Genomic DNA, 19,605 nt, shown 5'->3' with positions numbered 1-19,605 from the left:
TGTCTGAGCAATTGGCTGAAGTAGGACTGAGTGCACTTGTAGGCTCTAAAATTTTACATTGTTTTATTTTTGAATGCAGTTTTTTTTTGTACGTAACTCGACATTTGTAAGTCATAGAATATAGAATATCAGGGTTGGAAGGGACCTCAGGAGGTCATCTAGTCCAACCCCCTGCTCAAAGCAGGACCAATCCCCAATTTTTGTCCCAGATCCCTAAATGGCCCCTCAAGGATTGAACTCACAACTCTAGGTTGAGCAGGCCAATGCTCAAACCACTGAGCTATCCCAGCCCCCCCAAAAGTCCAACTTTCATGATAAAGAGATTGCACTACAGTACTTATATTAGGTGAATTGAAAATACTATTTCTTTTGTTTTTTAGAGTGCAAATATCTGTAATAAAATAAATATAAAGTGAGCACTGTACACTTTGTATTCTGTGTTGTAATTGAAATCACTATATTTGTAAAAACATCCAAAATATTTAAATAAATGGTATTCTATTATTAACAGTGTGATTAATAGCGATTAATTTTTTTAATCACTTGACAACCCTAGTACTTATTAATAAAAACAACTATAATGAGATAGACAAACAAATGTTCCATGGACACTAAAATCCATTCTTAGAATAGACATCTGTAGCGCATCTGTTTATCCCAAGGGGAGCTACTGGGCCAGTTTCATTCCAAGTCCTGTTTAGGGAGTAAGAGGAACTGAAAAGATTATCCAAGGAGGCCCACTGTTCTTTATCTGCCAAAATATGATTGGGTTTATGATCTCGTCTAAACTTAGCTCTCTATTTATAAAGTAGCTTAGCTGATGAAATACTGGATTTCTCATAATTTATTATACATTTAAACATTCTCTCAGAAGATAAAAGAAATACATCTAGAGATCTACTGATATTTTTGAAGCAACAGAAGTACCCCAAATCAGCCACCACATCAGAGGAAACCTGCTAGAAAAACACTGTAAGGGCCTTTTAGAGTTTTTTTTAAGTACAACAGCAGGATTGGGAAAATTGAAAAATATCCAGAAGGCTTCAGAAAACTATAAAGAGACTGGGAGTTCTGCAGAGGGAAGAGGAGCCTGTCATCATGAGTCAAAAAGGGTGAAAGGATGTTTAGCTCCACCAACTTGGAAGAAAGAAATTGGATGAGGAGACAAAGGCTAATAACTTAATAAGGACATCTCAAAAAGCTTCCCGAAGAAGTTTGACGATTAGAAATATCTTCTCCCATATCAAAAAGAGAAAGACAATACTGAGACATTAGTTACACGAATAGGCTGGGTTTCTTTCTGCATTTATAAAGGCAGCTTGAGAATGGTCTTGTGAACTAATTTCAGGCACGAAATTGGATTTTTTGCAGACTTGATGAAATTCTGAGCTGGAATGGTTTGACTGGCTAGCATGATGAATTGCTCTAATTCACCTCAAAGGACGTTAGATCTGAAGCATAATCTGTCATTATAAATGTTCAATGCTGTTTTTAAGAAGAAAAATTCAGCTAATCTGGTGGCAAAATTTGGATATTTTACGTTTTTTAAAGCTAAGTGTTAATATACAAATACTACATTCACCTTTTGCATTGTTTTTTCAAACTCAGAAAAACTATCCTAAGGAAGGGAAGACAGTGGCACATATCAGTCACTGGAATAGCACCGAAGGATCACAGCTCAACAATAATAAATCAATACCAAAATTGTCCCATAGGACATTCCAGGGTATCTCAATACTGGGGAAAAAAAAAAAGAAGAACAATCCCCCCAAAAGCCCCACAGCAACAAGTCTCAGAGCCCAGGTCTCCAGACACAGATTCATGCTACGGTGCTAAAAATAGTGCTGGTATTCCACTCAGGCTGAAGCCCGGGCTCTGAGACCCACCTCCTTTGCCAGGTTTCACAGCCCAAGCTCCAGCTGGAGCAGGAATGTCTACACTGCTATTTTTAGTGCCGTAGCATGAGCTCCATATACCCAAGCCTCTAGACCCAGCTCTGATACTTGCTGCCGCGCGGGTTCTTTTGCAGTGTAGACATATCCCCAGATGCTTTCCAATGCATTCTGGTTTCAGTTATTTCTTGTTTACCTTTCCTTATTTTTTATTTGCTTATCATTTTCCCTTGTGAAGTAAACATTGTCCCTTAGGTTTAAAGCTATTTCCATTTGGATTGGAGATGTTATTTTTATTAGTAGTATTTTAACCAACAGCAGATGAAGTAACAATTTTTGTCCATAAATTAAATCAAACCCCAAGAGCTTTAGGCTCCTTGGCCCAGTGAGATGACAAACATTTCTTCCTTTCCTTTCGCTGCGCAATCTCTCTTGTTCTGACTGTTAATTATTTCTTAATGGTTACTGCATAGCAAAGCAGCAGTGCCCTTCACAGCTGGTTCTGCCTTAGTACCATAAAATTGCTTATCAATTTTTATACTCCATGCAGTGAGTCACCAATAATTGGTCACCATATGTGCTCCTTGTGAGCTCCTGTGAAAGAAGCCATCTAAGTATTCCCACAACTAGACCTTTGAAAAAAATGTGTATCACATGTACAGTAACCCATTAATTTGAGTGATCTGCTAAAACACTGAATGTACAGCTCCACTGAATATAACATTTTGTGCTGTAAATTATCATACACATGTCCCTTCAGTGGTCCAGGAGACCATTTTTAATTAAAGTTTCCCTTCAATAATATTTGTGAATAAGTAGCATTTCTGACCAAGAACAAAGATGCAGCACACAAAGTACTGAAATACTAGGATGATGTTTTACTACAAGAATTACTTCGCTTTACTGAGTTATTCCTCTTCATCTTGTGCTTTTCTGATAGTGTGAAGGGATTCATTACATAGTAATAAACACTGCTTGTAGATGAGTGAGATTAGAGAATGCTTTCATGCAGATTTTTGTAGACATGCAAAGGGAACTTTTTGAAAAGATATTGTAAAACCTTCTGGCACAAGCTGTCATAAATATAAAGGGAAGGGTAAACACCTTTAAAATCCCTCCTGGCCAGAGGAAAAAGCCTTTCACCTGTAAAGGGTTAAGAAGCTAGGATAACCTTGCAGGCACCTGACCAAAATGACCAATGAGGAGACAAGATACCAAAAGCTGGAGGGGGGGGACGGGGACAAAGGTTCTCTCTGTCTGGGTGATGCTTTTGCCGTGAACAGAAAAGGAATGGAGTCTTAGAACTTAGTAAGTAATCTAGCTAGATATGCGTTAGATTCTGTTTTCTTTAAATGGCTGAGAAAATACGCTGTGCTGAATGGAATGGATATTCCTGTTTTTGTGTCTTTTTGTAACTTAAGGTTTTGCCTAGAGGGATTCTCTATGTTTTCAATCTGATTACCCTGTAAGGTATTTACCATCCTGATTTTACAGAGGTGATTCTTTTACTTTTTCTTCTATTAAAATTCTTCTTTTAAGAACCTGATGGCTTTTTCATTGTTCTTAAGATCCAAGGGTTTGGGTCTGTGTTCACCTATGCAAATTGGTGAGGATTTTTATCAAGCCTTCCCCAGGAAAGGGGGTGTAGGGTTTGGGAGGATTTTGGGGGGAAAGACGTTTCCAAGCAGGCTCTTTCCCTGTTATATATTTGTTAGATGCTTGGTGGTGGCAGCAATAAAGTCCAAGGGCAAAAAGTAAAATAGTTTGTACCTTGGGGAAGTTTTAACCTAAGCTGGTAAAAATAAGCTTAGGGGGTTTTCATGCAGGTCCCCACATCTGTACCCTAGAGTTCAGAGTGGGGAAGGAACCTTGACAGCATCTCTCTTTTTGAAGAATAAGAAGGCAGCATTGATGAGGTGTCAGAGCGGTGGGATTAACTTGAAATCATTTTGAGATCAATTTGAGATTTTTTGAAGAAGAAGCACAGATTTTAAAAAGGGAAATTTTTTTTTCCTTTGGGCTGCTGGAAAGCAGGTTTTCAGCTGAAAGCAGTTAAGGGGTTTTTTGGTCTCTGCTTGGGGGCCAAAGCAGAGACAAAAGGGAATTGTCTTTTGTGAGCTGGAGTTTTCTCTACCTAAAGGCAGGGTAGTTAACCTCCTGCAGGGAAATTCACAAGTCTTCACAGACCTGAAGAAGTTTTTTTTTTTTTACCTAAGAGCAACTAGAGGGATTTTCTGCCTATTTGCCTGGAGAAAAAGGTGTTAGGGGGTTTTTTAAAGGATTTTTCTGTAGGCTGACAATCACTATCAGAGAACATAGGTATCCGGTTACAGCACAGCAAAATTTTACAAGCCAAGTTTTTTTGTTTGTTTTATTTCTAACTCTCGGGTGTAAAGTTAATTAAAAACAGAGAGGCAAACATGACAGAGCCCAAAACAGAAACAGCCCAAGAGGCTGCCCACAGGAGAGCTATGGAGACAAGGGAAAAAGAATGGAAGCATGCTGAGGAGGAAAGGGAGGCTGCCCACAGGAGAGCTATGGAGGCAAGGGAAAAAGAAATTAAGCATACACTGGAGATGGAGAAGGCAAAGGCTCAGCAGAATAGCAATCCTTCTCCAGGTACCGCTTCGCATCTCAGGAACTTCCCCACCTACAAGGCAGGCGATGATACCGAGGCCTTCTTAGAAAACTTCGAAAGGGCCTGCCTTGGGTACAGCATCTCTACAGACCAATACGTGGTAGAGCTGAGGCCGCAGCTCAGTGGACCCTGAACTGAGGTGGCGGTTGAAATGCCTAAGGAACACATGAACAAATATGAATTGTTTAAAACCAAGGTGAGAGTCAGAATGGGGCTAACACCCGAGCATTCCCATCGGCGGTTAAGAACCCTTAGGTGGAAACCAGACGTGTCATTTACCCGACATGCCTACCACATTGTGAAACATTGGGATGCCTGGATATCAGGAGCAAGTGTTAAATCTCCGGAAGATTTGCCCTTCCTAGTGCAAATGGAGCAGTTCTTAGAGGGTGTTCCTGAGGAAATAGAAAGATACATCCTAGATGGGAAGCCCAAAACTGTAATCGAGGCGGGGGAGGTTGGAGCCAAATGAGTGGAGGTGGCAGAAAAGAAAAAAACTGGTTGCAGTTGGAGCGAATACCAGAAGGGACAACCTCAGACCACACCCTACTATCGGGGGCAGCCCAAAACCCCAACTACACACCAAGGAACCCTCCAGACACCTTATTGTCCCGCCACCCCGTTCTCCAGCAACCCACCTCGCCCCAGTGATCAACGGATAGCTGGATGATGTTTTAAATGTAATGAGCTGGGGCATGTGAAGGCCAACTGCCCCAAGAACCCCAACAGATTACAGTTCATTGCACTGGAATCACCCCAGAGGTCCTCAGGCCCAGATACCTCCCAGATACCCTTGGAGCGGAGGGAAACTGTGAGTGTGGGCGGGAAGAAGGTCACCGCGTGGAGGGACACTGGAGCACAAGTGTCAGCTATCCATGCTTCCTTAGTGGACCCAGATTTAATCGACCCAGAGAGCCAAGTGACAATTCAACCCTTCAAGTTCAACTCTTTCAATTTGCCTACAGCCAAGTTGCCTGTCCAGTACAAGGGCTGGTCAGGATCGTGGACTTTTGCAGTGTATGATGATTATCCCATCCCAATGCTGTTGGGGGAAGACTTGGCCAATCATGTGAAGCTAGCCAAGAGGGTGGGAATGGTCACCCGCAGACAGGCTAAACAAGCCGTCACGCCTAGCTCTGTTCCGGAAACTTCTACCAGGACCCAGTCAGAGGTGATGGACCCGGACCCCAGGCCAATGTCTGCAACAGCAGTAGTGGATCCAGTCCCAGAGACCCAGACAGAGCCAGTCCCAGAACCGGGATCGGCGGAACAACCAGCACCAGACCCATTGCCAACACTGAATCCAGTACTTGCAACCCCAACACCAGAGGGCCCCACCAAACCTGAACCGGCAGCAGCCAATAACCCTATACAAGAGGCTCAGCCGGAGCCTGAACTCCAACATAGTGCACCAGTGGAGAGCGGTTCACAGTCAACAGAAACAGCCCCATCCCCTACATCGCTTCCAGAGAGACCAAGCATAGGTCCACAATCCAATGAGGAACTGATGTCTCCAGCATCAATGGAACAGTTCCAGACCAAACAGGAAGCAGATGAAAGCCTCCAGAGAGCTTGGACGGCAGCACAGAGCAACCCACCGCCTCTCAGCTCTTCTAATCGATCCAGGTTTGTTGTGGAACGAGGACTTTTATACAAGGAAACTCTTTCTGGTGGACACCAGGAAGACTGGCATCCTCAGAGACAGTTGGTAGTTCCAACTAAGTACCGGGTCAAGCTCTCGAGCTTAGCCCATGGTCATCCTAGTGGTCATGCTGGGGTGAACAGGACCAAAGACCATTTGGGGAGGTCATTCCACTGGGAGGGAATGGGCAAGGATGTTTCTGCCTATGTCCAGTCTTGTGAGTTATGCCAAAGAGTGGGAAAACCCCAAGACCAGGTCAAAGCCCCTCTCCATCATTGAAGTTCCATTTCAGCGAGTAACTGTGGATATTCTGGGTCCTTTTCCGAAAAAGACACCCAGAGGGAAGTAGTACATACTGACTTTCATGGATTTTGCCACCCGATGGCCGGAAGCAGTAGCTCTAAGCAACACCAGGGCTAAAAGTGTGTGCAGGCACGAGCAGACATTTTTGCCAGGGTACGTTGGCCCTCCGACATCCTTACAGATGCAAGAACTAATTTCCTGGCAGGAACTATGTAAAACCTTTGGGAAGCTCATGGGGTAAATAACTTGGTTGCCACCCCTTACCACCATCAAACAAATGGCATGGTGGAGAAATTTAATGGAACTTTGAGGGCCATGATATGTAAATTCGTAAATAAGCACTCCAATGATTGGGACCTAGTGTTGCAGCAGTTGCTCTTTGCCTACAGAGCTGTACCACATCCCAGCTTAGAGTTTTCACCATTTAAACTTGTATATGGCCGCGACGTTAAGGGGCCATTACAGTTGGTGAAGCAGCAATGGGAGGGGTTTATACCTTCTCCAGGAACTAACATTCTGGACTTTGTAACCAACCTAAAAAACACCCTCCGAACCTCTCTAGCCCTTCCTGAAGAAAACCTACAGGATGCTCAAAAAGAGCAAAAAGCCTGGTATGATAAAGCGAGCGTTCCTTCAAAGTAGGGGACCAGGTCATGGTCTTAAAGGCGCTCCAGGCCCATAAAATGGAAGCGTCGTGGGAAGGGCCATTCATGGTCCAGGAGCGCCTGGGAGCTGTTAATTATATCATAGCATTCCCCATCTCCAACCGAAAGCCTAAGGTGTACCATATTAATTCTCTAAAGCCCTTTTATTCCAGAGAATTAAAGGTTTGTCAGTTTACAGCCCCGGGAGGAGATGATGCTGAGTGGCCTGAAGGTGTCTACTACGAAGGAAAAGTGCTGGTGGTGTGGAAGAGGTGAACCTCTCCATGACCCTTGGGCGTATGCAGCAACAGCAGATCAAGGAGCTGTGCACTAGCTACGTGCCGATGTTCTCAGCCACCCCAGGACTGACTGAACGGGCATACCACTCCACTGACACAGGTAATGCTCACCCAATTAGAGCCCAACCTTACCGGGTATCTCCTCAAGCTAAAGCTGCTATAGAACGGGAGATCCAGGATATGCTACAGATGGGTATAATCCACCCGTCTGGCAGTGCATGGGCATCTCCAGTGGTTCTAGTTCCCAAACCAGATGGGGGGATACGTTTTTGCATGGACTACCGTAAGCTAAATGCTGTAACTCGCCCAGACAACTATCCAATGCCATGCACAGATGAACTATTAGAGAAACTGGGACGGGCCCAGTTCATCTCTACCTTGGACTTAACCAAGGGGTACTGGCAGGTACCGCTAGATGAATCCGCCAGGGAAAGGTCAGCCTTCACCACACAGGTCAGGCTGTATGAATTTAATGTACTCCCTTTCGGGCTGCTGAATGCACCCGCCACCTTCCAAAGATTTGTAGATGGTCTCCTAGCGGGATTAGGAGAATATGCAGTCACCTACCTTGATGATGTGGCCATATTTTCGGATTCCTGGGCAGAACATCTGGAACATCTACAAAAAGTCTTTGAGCGCATAAGGGAGGCAGGACTAACTGTTAAGGCTAAGAAGTGTCAAATAGGCCTAAACAGAGTGACTTACCTTGGACACCAGGTGGGTCAAGGAACTATCAACCCCCTACAGGCCAAAGTGGATGCTATCCAAAAGTGGCCTGTCCCAAAGTCAAAGAAACAGGTCCAATCCTTCTTAGGCTTGGCCAGTTATTACAGGTGATTTGTACCGCAATACAGCCAAATCGCCGCCGCACAGACAGACCTAACCAAAAAGAAACAGCCAAATGCCGTTCAGTGGACCGAAGACTGTCAGAAGGCCTTTAACCCTCTTAAAGTGACAATCATGTCTGACCCAGTGTTAAGGGCTGAAGACTTTGACAAACCTTTCCTACTAACCACAGATGCGTCCGAGTGTGGTGTGGGAGCACTTTTAATGAAGGAAGGACCGGATCAAGAATTCCACCCTGTAGTTTCTCTCAGCAAGAAGCTGTCTGAGAGGGAAAGCAACTGGTCAGTCAGTGAAAAAGAATGTTATGCCATTGTCTACGCTCTCGAAAAGCTACGCCCATATGTTTGGGGATGGCGTTTCCACCTGCAAACCGACCGTGCTGTGCTACAGTGGCTTCATACCACCACGGGAAATAACGAAAAACGTATTCGGTGGAGTTCAGCTCTCCAAGATTTTGATTTCGACATCCAACACATCTCAGGAGCTTCTAACAAAGTGGCTGAGGCACTCTCCTGTGAAAGCTTCCCAGAATCAACTGGTTAAAACTGTCCTTGAGATGTGGAAAATAGTGTTAGTCTTTACATACTTGGTAGTATATTTAGAGGTGCATGTGTCTTATTAACTTTGTTTTCTCCTAGAGCTCCAGGAAGAAATCACAGCCAGCGTTTCACCCTATCTGTGATTTGGGGGGCGTATCATAAATATAAAGGGAAGGATAAACACCTTTAAAATCCCTCCTGGCCAGAGGAAAAAGCCTTTCACCTGTAAAGGGTTAAGAACCTAGGATAATCTCGCTGGCATCTGACCAAAATGACCAATGAGGAGACAAGATACTAAAAGCTGGAGTGGGGGAGAAACAAAGGTTCTTTCTGTCTGGGTGATGCTTTTGCCGGGAACAGAAAAGGAATGGAGTCTCAGAACTTAGTAAGTAATCTAGCTAGATATGCGTTAGATTCTGTTTTCTTTAAATGGCTGAGAAAATAAGCTGTGGTGAATGGAATGGATATTCCTGTTTTTGTGTCTTTTTGTAACTTAAGGTTTTGCCTAGAGGGATTCTCTGTGTTTTCATAGAATCATAGAATATCAGGGTTGGAAGGGACCTCAGGAGGTCATCTAGTCCAACCCCCTGCTCAAAGAAGGACCAATCCCCAACTAAATCATCCCAGCCAGGGCTTTGTCAAGCCTGACCTTAAAAACTTCTAAGGAAGGAGATTCCACCACCTCTCTCAGTAACTCATTCCAGTGTTTCACCACCCTCCTAGTGAAAAAGTTTTTCCTAATATCCAACCTAAACCTCCCCCACTGCAACTTGAGACCATTACTCCTTGTTCTGTCATCCACTACCACTGAGAACAGCCTAGATCCATCCTCTTTGGAGCCCCCTTTCAGGTAGTTGAAAGCAGTTATCAAATCCCCCCTCACTCTTCTCTTCCGCAGACTAAACAATCCCAGTTCCCTCAGCCTCTCCTCATAAGTCATGTGTTCCAGTCCCCTAATAATTTTCGTTGCCCTCTGCTGGACTCTTTCCAATTTTTCCACATCCTTCTTGTAGTGTGGGGCCCAAAACTGGACACAGTACTCCAGATGAGGCCTCACCAATATTGAATAGAGGGGAACGATCATGTCCTTCGATCTGCTGGCAATGCCCCTACATATACATCCCAAAATGCCATTGGCGTTCTTGGCAACAAGGGCACACTTTTGACTCATATCCAGCTTCTCGTCCACTGTCACCCCTAGGTCCTTTTCTGCAGAACTGCTGCCTAGCCATTCGGTCCCTAGTTTGTAGCGGTGCATGGGATTCTTCCGTCCTAAGTGCAGGACTCTGCACTTGTCCTTGTTCAACCTCATCCAATTTCTTTTGGCCCAATCCTCTAATTTGTCTAATTTGTTTTGAATCTGATTACCCTGTAAGGTATTTACCATCCTGATTTTACAGAGGTGATTCTTTTACTTTTTCTTCTATTAAAATTCTTCTTTTAAGAACCTGATGGCTTTTTCATTGTTCTTAAGATCTAAAGGTTTGGGTCTGTGTTCACCTATGCAAATTGGTGAGGATTTTTATCAAGCCTTCCCCAGGAAAGGGGGTGTAGGGTTTGGGAGGATTTTGGTGGAAAGACGTTTCCAAGAGGGCTCTTTCCCTGTTATATATTTGTTAGATGCTTGGTGGTGGCAGCAATAAAGTCCAAGGGCAAAAAGTAAAATAGTTTGTACCTTGGGGAAGTTTTAACCTAAGCTGGTAAAAATAAGCTTAGGGGGTTTTCATGCAGGTCCCCACATCTGTACCCTAGAGTTCAGAGTGGGGAAGGAACCTCGACACGAGTACTGCCACACATTAGTTCCTAGAACTATAGTAAAATGCTTCCTTACAAAGTAAATCCAAAGCTTGTTTAAAGAAGACAAAACTTGTCTGCTTTATTTAGGAAGATTAGCACTGAAACTGTGTATTAGACCCAGCCTGGCTAACCTCTGGTACCACCCAAATACACACAAATAAGCAGGTCGGTCAACCTGGAAAAAATATTTGGTCAGATTTGTTGCCTGAAAACTTTATTATAATTTTACAGTAAATTATTTATAATAATTACATCTAGTACTGGATCATCAGCATTCTGCGCAACTATTAGTTGTAGTACTATGGAACCAATCATGGATCAAGGACCCATTTTGCGAGGCACTGTATGTACAAACAATGACAGCATGGTGGAGGAGCTCAAGGAAGCAACGGGAGAAGAACAAAGGTGAGGTTTCACATGGAAGAGTTTAAACTTCTCCATAACAAACTTAGTTGTTCAACCAGTCTCTAGTCATATTCTTGCCACCCTGACTTACTCTGATTCCCAACTCTTATTCCCAACTGGGTGGCAGGCTCTTTTAGTTGTAAGTAAATGGTGCGAGGTGGTTCCACAATAGTCAGTGCCTCCAGGTGTTAGCAGCTATAAATTCTTATCTCTACAGCTGCTTTTAGTCGATAGCATCCATTGAATTCCCCTATGAAGGAGCGTTAGGCCATAAATATTATTCAGTTGTACAGTACAGCCTACATTGGCAAGACACACTGTTCTGATGCACAGTATCCCAGGTTCTTTGCACTACGTGAATCCGTCACTGATATTTTGTAAGCCAGTTAAAGAATCCTGCAGGGACCAGGATTGACAAAATGTATATGTTTGCCAGTGCAACACAAAATTTAACCTGTATTTATTGCATTGCAGATGGGCTTCCAACTCCAACATTATGGATGATGGCGGATACTCACCCATCATCCTTACACTATAATATGGTACAAAATCCAGAAGAAAGGGCAGAGGAGAACAGCAAGTGAGGAGGAATACTTATAAAAAGCCTTTAAATTAGGTTAATATATTTTAAATATTATCTTTCTTTCCTCCATGTTTGCCAGTGAAGAGAATTCTAAGGAAGGGGCTGAGAGATTGTTAAATGCCATTACAAGATATTGCAACATCATATAGAAATCTTTCAAACACCAGACCTTCAAGGAAATAGAGATGACTTTGGCCTCTAATTTTCAAAATTAAAGGCTCAGACATGCTTCAGTAGCACCTACAGGAAACATTAACAGGCAAAATAAATATCTGTGTATTGTTTAATAGTGTTTCATAGATTTTAAGGCTAAAGAGGCCACCATCTTCACCTAATCTGACCTCTCCTGCAGAACACAGTTCATAGCATTTCGCCCAGTAATTATTTTTTATATATATAAAATATATTCAGGGAAAAATCCCACCAGGAAAGCTCGGATGCCAAGTATAGCTATTTGTAGATGGAAAGTCTTATGAAAAGATGCTTGTTTCCCAAAATAGGACTATAATTCACACGTTTAGTAAATGCATAAAGTTATGAAAGTTGAAATTAGAAAAATAATACACAACTTTTTGTTGTTTTTAATGAGGGAATTAACCACTAAGGCAGCTTGATAAGTAATGTGGTAAATTCACCCTCACTTGGAGACGTCAAGCTGCAGTTGGATGTTTTCTCAAAAGTTATGTTCTGTTCAACCAGAAGTTATTGGACTTGATGGAATTCACTTATGTAGTAGGGGAAAATCACTATGGACTGTGTTGTACAGGAGAGGTCAGACTAGATGACAATGGTTGTCCCTTTAGCTTTGAAGTCTACAGAAAACTGTTAATACATGCAATCATCGTCATAATTCTAATTTCTACTGGATTCTTACGTATCTTGTTTAACTGAAATCTGCGAGAGAAACTTTACTGGATGCTCTCTCCCACGACAGCCAATATGGAAGAGAGACTAACGTTTTCTAAAATGTATTCTTATATTGTGATGCTTTGCTTTTAAAGTGCCAGCACATATCTTTCCCCATCCTCCTAAGTTTTAATTATTAATTGCAGAAAAGGCTCTTGATATTATTACTGATGATTAATTTGGAGTTGAAAATTTTATGCCTGGAAATTATGCATTATTTTAGAACTAAGGCTGCGGTTAATATTGGGATGGCATTTAATCAAAAAATAATAACTAGACTTTTTTTAAAGCAGATTTTTTTTAAACACTCTCAAATGATCTGAAGGCCACAAACTTTTAAAAAGTCCAGATTTTGGGAGCCTAGATAATTGAGCTAACTGGGTGGAAAATGTACTCCTCCTTCAGTGGTTTTCACTTTATAAATGATATTTCAGACGGAAATGGAACGTTATCACACCCAATGGCAGTTTCCTGAGGAGATGAGAACTTCTCTTTGCATAAAGACACTGTATGAAAACAGTAAATGAGAAGTCTGTATTGATGGCTTGTTTTGGTCTGATCTAACAGCAAATAAATTATTTCTTACCTGCTACTGAATTTGGCCGTGGCATAAGGTAAAGTGGAATAGACTGCACAGACTGGGATAAAACCGTCTCTAGGTTCCTTTCTGGGATCTTGTTTAAACTGTAGGTGGAGGCGGTCATATTTTCATCTACACGATATAAACAGGAGTCCATGCTGGATTTCTGAGACTGCCAAGGTTTCAGGTTTCCTCCAGATCCTAGTTCTTTGCTGCTCTCCCCTCCATATTTAGTGCGCTCCATGTTTTCAGAATAGCTTGTCAAAGTAGCTTGAAGGAACAAATAAAAAAGATATGAATAATAAAGAAAGAAGTAGCTGCGTACATAACAATATAAGATATGGGCAATGAAAATAACAAAAATAAAGCTGATCATATTTTCCAGCATTCTCACATAAATCAGAGATTATAGAACCTAGTGAAGCTGTCCTACTTACTGCTTTGAAAAGTTTTGCTTGACATTACTAAAAGGCATTTGCAGTTATCACGAGTATTAAAATGCTACATATAACTGTAATTGTTCAAACACACAAACTCACAGACTTATAATAAAGGCGATTAAGAACAAATACAAAGTCTGTTTTGCTCAATGTCTCAATTTTCTTCTAATATGCAGTGAGTCATAAACCATATCAGTTTAAAGTTTATAAACATGCTTGTGATAATCAACTACAGAGTATAATAAATGACAGTAGTATATTCGTTTTAGAAAAATCAACTTGGTATAAATGTTAACCCATAAGGTCACATCTGATTTCTAACAGAGCTTATGAAGCTTCAAAGGGAATCCATAAATTCACCTTTTTACTGTGTGATTACATTGTTGGTGCTACATTGTTGGGGTTTGTTTCATGGTCTCCTCCTTCTTCTTCTTTTTGACTTCAACTTGAGGTATTACTTCCACCACGATAACATTGCCAAAGCAAAAGCCTTTCAATTTTTTTTAACTTGCTCAATATCTTTCAAGTGAATGGGACAAATTCAGATCTGCTGTAAGTGCATGCTACTCCACTTAAACCAATGGGGAGGGAGGCATCTGCTTATACCAGTCTAAACTGGCCCCAGGTATCCAAATTTCTATCCTACTAATTGATAGGCAGAGAATTCTCAGCCCAAACTCATCACCCTGTTCAACTCACCCTCCACCCCTCCTGTGCTGTCAGGAAACCAAATGTCCAACTTGATCTTGAACTTTCCTATGCCTCAAATGTCTATAAATATAACTTTCTAAACCATTCCTCCATTGAAACTGTAACACTTTTATTTCCATTTAACCACTGTAATTACCTCTCCAAACCAAAGTTCTATGTTAATGTGTTTAAAATGCAACAAACGATTGCCACATGCCCCTGGACAACACAACATGATTTAAGCACTTTCTATTTACAGTACAAAAATCACATTTCTGTTTTACAAAATATTCTATTATAATGCTCTGTATTCTGAAAGAGGCTTTTCTCCTTGCATTCACACAAAAGATCATTTCTGAAGGAAGAGATATGTAAAGCCATAATGGCTTGTATCTGTGTGGGCTCATTAACAACAGCCAGAGTGGTTTAATTTCTTTTATATTGGTAAAATCAAATACAAAATTACTCCAAAGAAGCATATGCTTAAGCTCTTTCTATGCCAAATTTCAAATTAAAGCAAAATTCGTAAAGAGAACAGTTCCATCTCGCAAAATAGGATTTTAATGGATTTTCTTAGACAATTTGAACCACAGCATCCCAAATAATAGCATTTTGAATATCCATTAGCTTCAGTGGAAGTACTCAGGGATTAATTTGTCCCATTGTGTCTGATAATGACATTTAATATTTGTAGTGAGATAATATAATGAGAATCAGGGCTAAATATTTATAAATAAAGTCACAAGCATCACAACAAGGGGGAAAAAGATAACTGAAGGAATTAATAGTGAAGCTATTGTATTCTGAACAAGACAAAAGAGATGCCATCCCAGAAGTTACTGTGCTTGTTAGTGTCACAAGAGCTGTCACTTGATTTTAGATATTTCTCTGACTTTTGAGAGTTTCAAGTGTTTAAAAACAAAAAGGATACTTGCAAGGAGATCTAATACTCCTACAAGTGCAAAGGGCAATTCAGTGCACCATGACATAGTGAAACGTCACCATTCTGCAGATCCCACTTGTCTTTGAACTGTTCAGAAAAAGGACAGAAGGGCTGATCTTACCTTTAACAAGAACAGATTGAAGTCCTTTTAGAAAAGTAAACACTGTAAAATGAGTGTAAAATACTCAAGAAAAATGCCTGGCTGGATTAAAGATCCACCAGATTATTTCAAAAAGAAGGTGGAACCTCTAACAAGGTGTGGCCAAGTGGTTTAAGCACAGGACAGAGTCAGAAACAGTTGAGTTCTAATCACAGGTCTGGCTCTAACTTAATTGGGGACCTTGGACAAATGACTTTACCACTCTGTACCTTAGTTTTTCCCTCTGTAAAATGGGGTCAATACTTCCTTATTTCAGAGGTGCTGCAAGGATTAGTTAATGTTTGTAAAGCATTTTTACATTCAAAACAACTACAGGAGTGCTAAATATTTTATATATTCTTGCTGGCATTTAAATATAAATTTTCTGTCAGGAAAACAATTTTATATGTTAAAATGGGAAAATGAGATACAACAAGAAACAGATGTTGTTAGCAGATCCCCACCTCCAGTCACTGTTTAATTATTGGATAATATGTTTTCAGATGCCTTTTCTAGAATCTGTCTTTCATAGTCTCAGTTTGTGTTGCTGTACCATGTATTTATGTAAAAATTAATTTGTGCCAAAGGTATATATCCACATATTTCCAATCATCTTTGCAGAAACATATCATCAACTGAAGGAAATAATCTCCAAATAGCGCAAACTGTGGAAAACAAAATATCTTTACAGATAGGAACTTTAGCAATAATCTTGCTTTAAATGAACCAGCAACAGAAAATGGAAGAATAAACCCTGACGGTCGCCTTCCTAACTGCTAATTTGTGTTTACCTGAAATGTAGTTTTCACTGGTTTAAAATCAAGCTGTTTTTATGTGCAAATTCTTCACTGACTCAGGTATTTGAGATTGTTCCCTGTGGGTTAATTTACCTTCTGAATGGTCTTGGATGATCTAAGTACTACTATGGAGGCTAGAATCAGTTGCTCTATGGCTTTAATCTGTTCTGTGAGCTATTTTAAACCAAAACTGTTTTCATTTTATTAAAAAGGACAAAAAAAAAAAGACTGCTAAAACTCAGCATCCTGAATTAGTATGCAGTGCATGTCGCTGAGGAGAACTAAAACATAAGTAATGGTGCAGCAAAAAGGCTGTGCCTACCATAGGCAATCAGAGCTATGAAATTACCACTTCTCAATCACTGTTTTAGAGAACACAGTTCTATTTCAGACAAGTCACACTGTCTACGTCAAATGAGTCTGTCTCAATGTAATACTACATGGAGAAAAGTTAATAAGACTTGTATATACAGGAAGCTATTTAGGCTTCAGGATGTGTTTAGCCAGTAGTGGAATACCTGCAACCAAAAAGAGAAGCATATGAGGCAATTCTTCCCCTAAAACTGCCGAATTCACAGTCTAAAGTCTCCTATGGAGAGGGCTGCAACAAGGGCGCTCCAGGACAGGTTCTTGATTCAGATGATGAGTGTGTTTAAGCACGTATCCCCATGATCTCTTACACTCACCCCTGCTGTGGATTAATTATGCTTTGCAGGAGTAATCTCCATATGCAGTTGCATGGGGACTGGGTATGCACTCTTGGAACAGATATAATGCAGATCCACAACAGGACTGCCTTTGCATCATTAAAGTGCAAACATATCCGTGCCTAAAAACACTGGGCCTGAATTTGGCCCAAGGTATTTGTTTTCCTGTTTTGGGGAGAAGATACCTCTGGAAACAGTTTGAAGAGGAACTGTTTTACAGCAAACACGAATGACATAATGACATCATTGTAGATAACTATCTGTCTGCCAGATATTTTATATATAATTATACATGCAGAGAGACAGACAAATCCTATAATCAAAGCATCAGATTATAGTTAAAATGACCCTCCAAATTATGCAAACAATTTCCCCTGATAACACAACTTTGTTAGATTAAAGAAATCATAAACAAAGTATTTAGTTTCAGAGTAGCAGCCGTGTTAGTCTGTATTCGCAAAAAGAAAAGGAGTACTTGTGGCACCTTAGAGACTAACAAATTTATTTGAGCATAAGTTTTTGTGAGCTACAGCTCATATTTAGGGTAAATCCCCAGAGATTTATTTGCTGTGTAACTCTGAACTGTGATTCTATAACTTTCACAGCTGCTATAGCCAATGAATAGGAAGTCCTAATAATGAGGAATCTGCTTCCGAGAGGGACAGATTTTTATATTAAATTGCTTAACTGTGTTAATCATGTGATGGCTGCAGGAACAGGCATGTGTTCTAGGACCATTTCCCCTACAGCGCATTAGTTTAAACAAATTGTGCAAGAGGCAACCATGGAGCAGTGAATTTCACAAATATAACCAGATTATTTACACTGTAAACTCCTTAGGACAGGAATCTCATATTCAGAAATGTCTGTAAAGTGTCAAGCAAACTGTTGCTTTCTGCAAAATGATGTGCTTTGCTATACTACCTGTAACCACTGCTCTAGTCACTAGATGACACTTCCCTTCAAGAGCCAGGAATAGAACTCAGGATTCCTCAGTTCTAGCATTCTACTGCTGGGATTAGCAAGGGGATTAGCGCTTAAAATGGCCTTGTCGGGTCGAATTTGGGTTACTGTGGACGCAATTAGACGGTATTGGCCTCCGGGAGCTATCCCAGAGTGCTCTATTGTGACCGCTCTGGACAGCACTCTCAACTCAGATGCACTGGCCAGGTAGACAGGAAAAGGCCGCAAACTTTTGAATGTCAATTTCTTGTTTGGCCAGCGTGGCAAGCTGCACGTGACCATGCAGAGCTCATTAGCAGAGGTGACCATGATGGAGTCCCAGAATTGCAAAAGAGCTCCAGCATGGACCGAACGGGAGGTACGGGATCTGATCGCTGTATGGGGAGAGGAATCCGTGCTATCAGAACTCCGTTCCAGTTTTCGAAATGCCAAAACATTTGTCAAAATCTCCCAGGGCATGAAGGACAGAGGCCATAACAGGGACCCGGAGCAGTGCCGCGTGAAACTTAAGGAGCTGAGGCAAACCTACCAGAAAACCAGAGAGGCAAACGGCCGCTTCGGGTCAGAGCCCAAAACATGCCGCTTCTATGATGAGCTGCATGCCATTTTAGGGGATTCAGCCACCACTACCCCAGCCGTGTTGTTTGACTCCTTCAATGGAGATGGAGGCAACACGGAAGCAGGTTTTGGGGATGAGGAAGATAATGATGATGAGGTTGTAGATAGCTCACAGTAAGTAAGCGGAGAAACCGGTTTTCCCGACAGCCAGGAACTGTTTCTCACCCTGGACCTGGAGCTAGTACTCCCCGAACCCATCCAAGGCTGCCTCCCGGACCCGCCAGGCAGAGAAGGGACCTCTGGTGAGTGTACCTTTTAAAATACTATACATGGTTTAAAAGCAGCATGTTTAATGATTAATTTGCCCTGGCATTTGCGGCTCTCCTGGACGTACTCCCAAAGCCTTTGCAAAAGGTTTCTGGGGAGGGCAGCCTTATTCCATCCACCATGGTAGGACACTTTACCACTCCAGGCCAGTAGCACGTACTCAGGAATCATTGTAGAACAAAGCATTGCAGTGTATGTTTGCTGGCGTTCAAACAACATCCGTTCTTTATCTCTCTGTGTTATCCTCAGGAGAGTGATATCATTCATGGTCACCTGGTTGAAATAGGGTGCTTTTCTTAAGGGGACATTCAGAGGTGCCTGGTCCTGCTGGGCTGTTTGCCTGTGGCTGACCAGAAATGTTCCCACTGTTAGCCATGGGGAGGGTGGAGGGGTTATTCACGTGCTGCGGGGAGGCAAAATGCGACCTTGGAACAAAAGCACATGTGCTATGTATGTAATGTTAACAGCAAGGTTTACCGTGAAAGAGTGTACCCATTGTTCTATAAAATGTGCCTTTTTAAGTACCACTGTCCCTTTATTTTCTCCACCAGCTGCATGTGTTTCAAGGATCACAGGATCTTCTCCTTCCCAGAGGCTAGCGAAGATCAGAAGGCGAAAAAAACACACTCACGATGAAATGTTCTCTGAGCTCATGCTGTCCTTCCACACTGACAGAGCACAGACGAATGCGTGGAGGCAGACAATGTCAGAGTGCAGGAAAGCACAAAACGACCGGGAGGAAAGGTGGCGGGCTGAAGAGAGTAAGTGGTGGCCTGAAGAGAGGGCTGAAGCTGAAAGGTAGCAGCAGCGTGATGAGAGGAGGCAGGACTCAATGCTGAGGCTGCTGGAGGATCAAACTAATGCGCTCCAGCGTATGGTTGAGCTCCAGGAAAGGCAGCAGGAGCACAGACTGCCGCTACAGCCCCTGTGTGACCAACTGTTCCCCTCCCCAAGTTCCATAGCCTCC

General features: G+C 41.9%; 1 protein-coding gene and 1 long non-coding RNA gene across 2 annotated transcripts in view; one reads left to right on the top strand and one right to left on the bottom strand.

The window, feature by feature from the left end:
• TANC2 (tetratricopeptide repeat, ankyrin repeat and coiled-coil containing 2) overlaps positions 1 to 19,605 on the bottom strand; it is a 690,066-nt gene that overhangs the window by 157,482 nt on the left and 512,979 nt on the right. The window contains exon 9 of the mRNA XM_084615604.1: positions 13,081 to 13,344. Within this exon, the coding sequence (XP_084471730.1) occupies positions 13,081 to 13,344 (264 nt within the window). The remainder of the gene's footprint in view (positions 1 to 13,080; positions 13,345 to 19,605) is intronic.
• LOC311513639 lies at positions 3,152 to 11,961 on the top strand. The gene is made up of 3 exons (XR_014709758.1): positions 3,152 to 3,200; positions 8,903 to 9,188; positions 10,859 to 11,961. It is a non-coding gene; the product is annotated as an uncharacterized lncRNA (long non-coding RNA).

Source organism: Lepidochelys olivacea, assembly GCF_965140295.1.
Source record: "Lepidochelys olivacea isolate rLepOli2 genome assembly, chromosome: 27".
In the NCBI taxonomy this organism is placed as follows: Eukaryota; Metazoa; Chordata; order Testudines; family Cheloniidae; genus Lepidochelys; species Lepidochelys olivacea.
This window is presented reverse-complemented; position numbering and strand designations above follow the sequence as displayed.